Source organism: Otolemur garnettii, unplaced genomic scaffold, assembly GCF_000181295.1.
Source record: "Otolemur garnettii isolate 467f Iridium unplaced genomic scaffold, OtoGar3 scaffold00025, whole genome shotgun sequence".
In the NCBI taxonomy this organism is placed as follows: domain Eukaryota; kingdom Metazoa; phylum Chordata; class Mammalia; order Primates; family Galagidae; genus Otolemur; species Otolemur garnettii.
The window spans coordinates 21,324,232-21,325,580 of record NW_003852420.1 but is presented as its reverse complement, the minus strand read 5'-3'; the positions used below and the strand labels follow the sequence as shown (position 1 = coordinate 21,325,580).

Sequence of the window (1,349 nt, the reverse complement as noted above, 5' to 3'; positions counted from 1 at the left end):
AAAAAAAAAAATACTACTAATGCCCAATTTTATTAAGAATTGTTCTTTCTATATATAAAATCTGCTTACTTAGAACTCTATGGTATGATTGATGTATATAGGACAGTCATTTCATTTGAGATAAAGTTTGTTGTTTATAAATTGTTTTATTATGTGCTTTTCTTTCTCTTTAGGATCTCAAACTTCTGAGCAAGAACTCTTTCTAGACACCAAGATATTTGAAAAAGGTTTGTGGTTGTAAATATTATTTTGTTTCTTTTTTTTTTTTTTTTTTTGGCCGGGGCTGGGTTTGAAGCTGGCGCCCTACCCCTTTGAGCCATAGGCGCCGCCCCTATTATTTTGTTTCTTAGAAATAACTACCATCAGGCAGCACTTGTGGCTCAAGGAGTAGGGTGCCAACCCCATATACTAGGGGTGGCAGGTTCAAGCCCGGCTGCCAAAACTGCAGGAAAAAAGAAGAAAAAGAAAGAAAAAAAAGGAAATAACTACCCTCTCTCAGTAAAAGAAACCTATAAGGTATTGGTGCCCTTGAATTTAATATTGATAATTTTAGCTATTTATAAGAGGTGTCAAATATCTGTGATGTATGCTGATTTGTGAGAATAATCAGAGCTATCTTTAATATTTTAAGGATTGAGAAAATGCCTTAAAGTGGTTAGCAAGAATACGAGTTCAATTCTGTGAGGACTTAGGAGTAAGTTATTTCATTCTTGAGCGTACCTATGTAATTATCCCGGAACTCTTAAGTTTTTGGTATTCAGAAGTTTAAGAAGGTCTGAGCCTGTCAAGAAACTATCATATTTTGAGGGCTTGTTTGTTACCTGTATATTTCAGACCAAGGAAGTACATACAGTGGTGATCTTGAATCAGAGGCGGTATCAACTCCACACAGCTGGGAGGAAGAGCTGAATCATTATGCCTTAAAGTCAAATACTGTGCAAGAGGCTGATTCAGAATTGAAGCAGTTCTCAAAAGGGGAAACTGAACAGGATTTGGAAGCAGATTTTCCATCAGGTTTGTGCAAAGTATCTGCCTGCCAAGAGTCCTTTGTTTTTCAAGATTGGTACAACTCTGAATTGACATTGTTTAAGCAGTTGTATGTTAGAAATAATAATCTAGGACACACATGGTCTCTGCCTTTGTAGGTGTTAATTAGTCCTATATTCTTTCTTTTTTTTGAGACAGAACCACAGACTGTCACCCTGGTTAGAGTGTGGTGGCATCATAGCTCACAGCAACCTCCAACTCCTGGGCTTAAATGATTCTCTTGCCTCAACCTCCCAATAGCTGGGCTGGGACTACAGACACCCGCCATAATGCCCAGCTTTTTTTTTTTTGGTTGTAGTTGT

The 1,349-nt window shown here is 37.5% G+C and overlaps 1 protein-coding gene across 1 annotated transcript in view; it reads left to right on the top strand.

Moving 5' to 3' along the window:
* ZMYM4 (zinc finger MYM-type containing 4) overlaps window positions 1–1,349 on the top strand; it is a 168,719-nt gene that overhangs the window by 140,239 nt on the left and 27,131 nt on the right. The window contains exons 19-20 of the mRNA XM_023512266.1: window positions 174–227; window positions 835–1,096. Of these exons, the coding sequence (XP_023368034.1) occupies window positions 174–227; window positions 835–1,096 (316 nt within the window). The remainder of the gene's footprint in view (window positions 1–173; window positions 228–834; window positions 1,097–1,349) is intronic.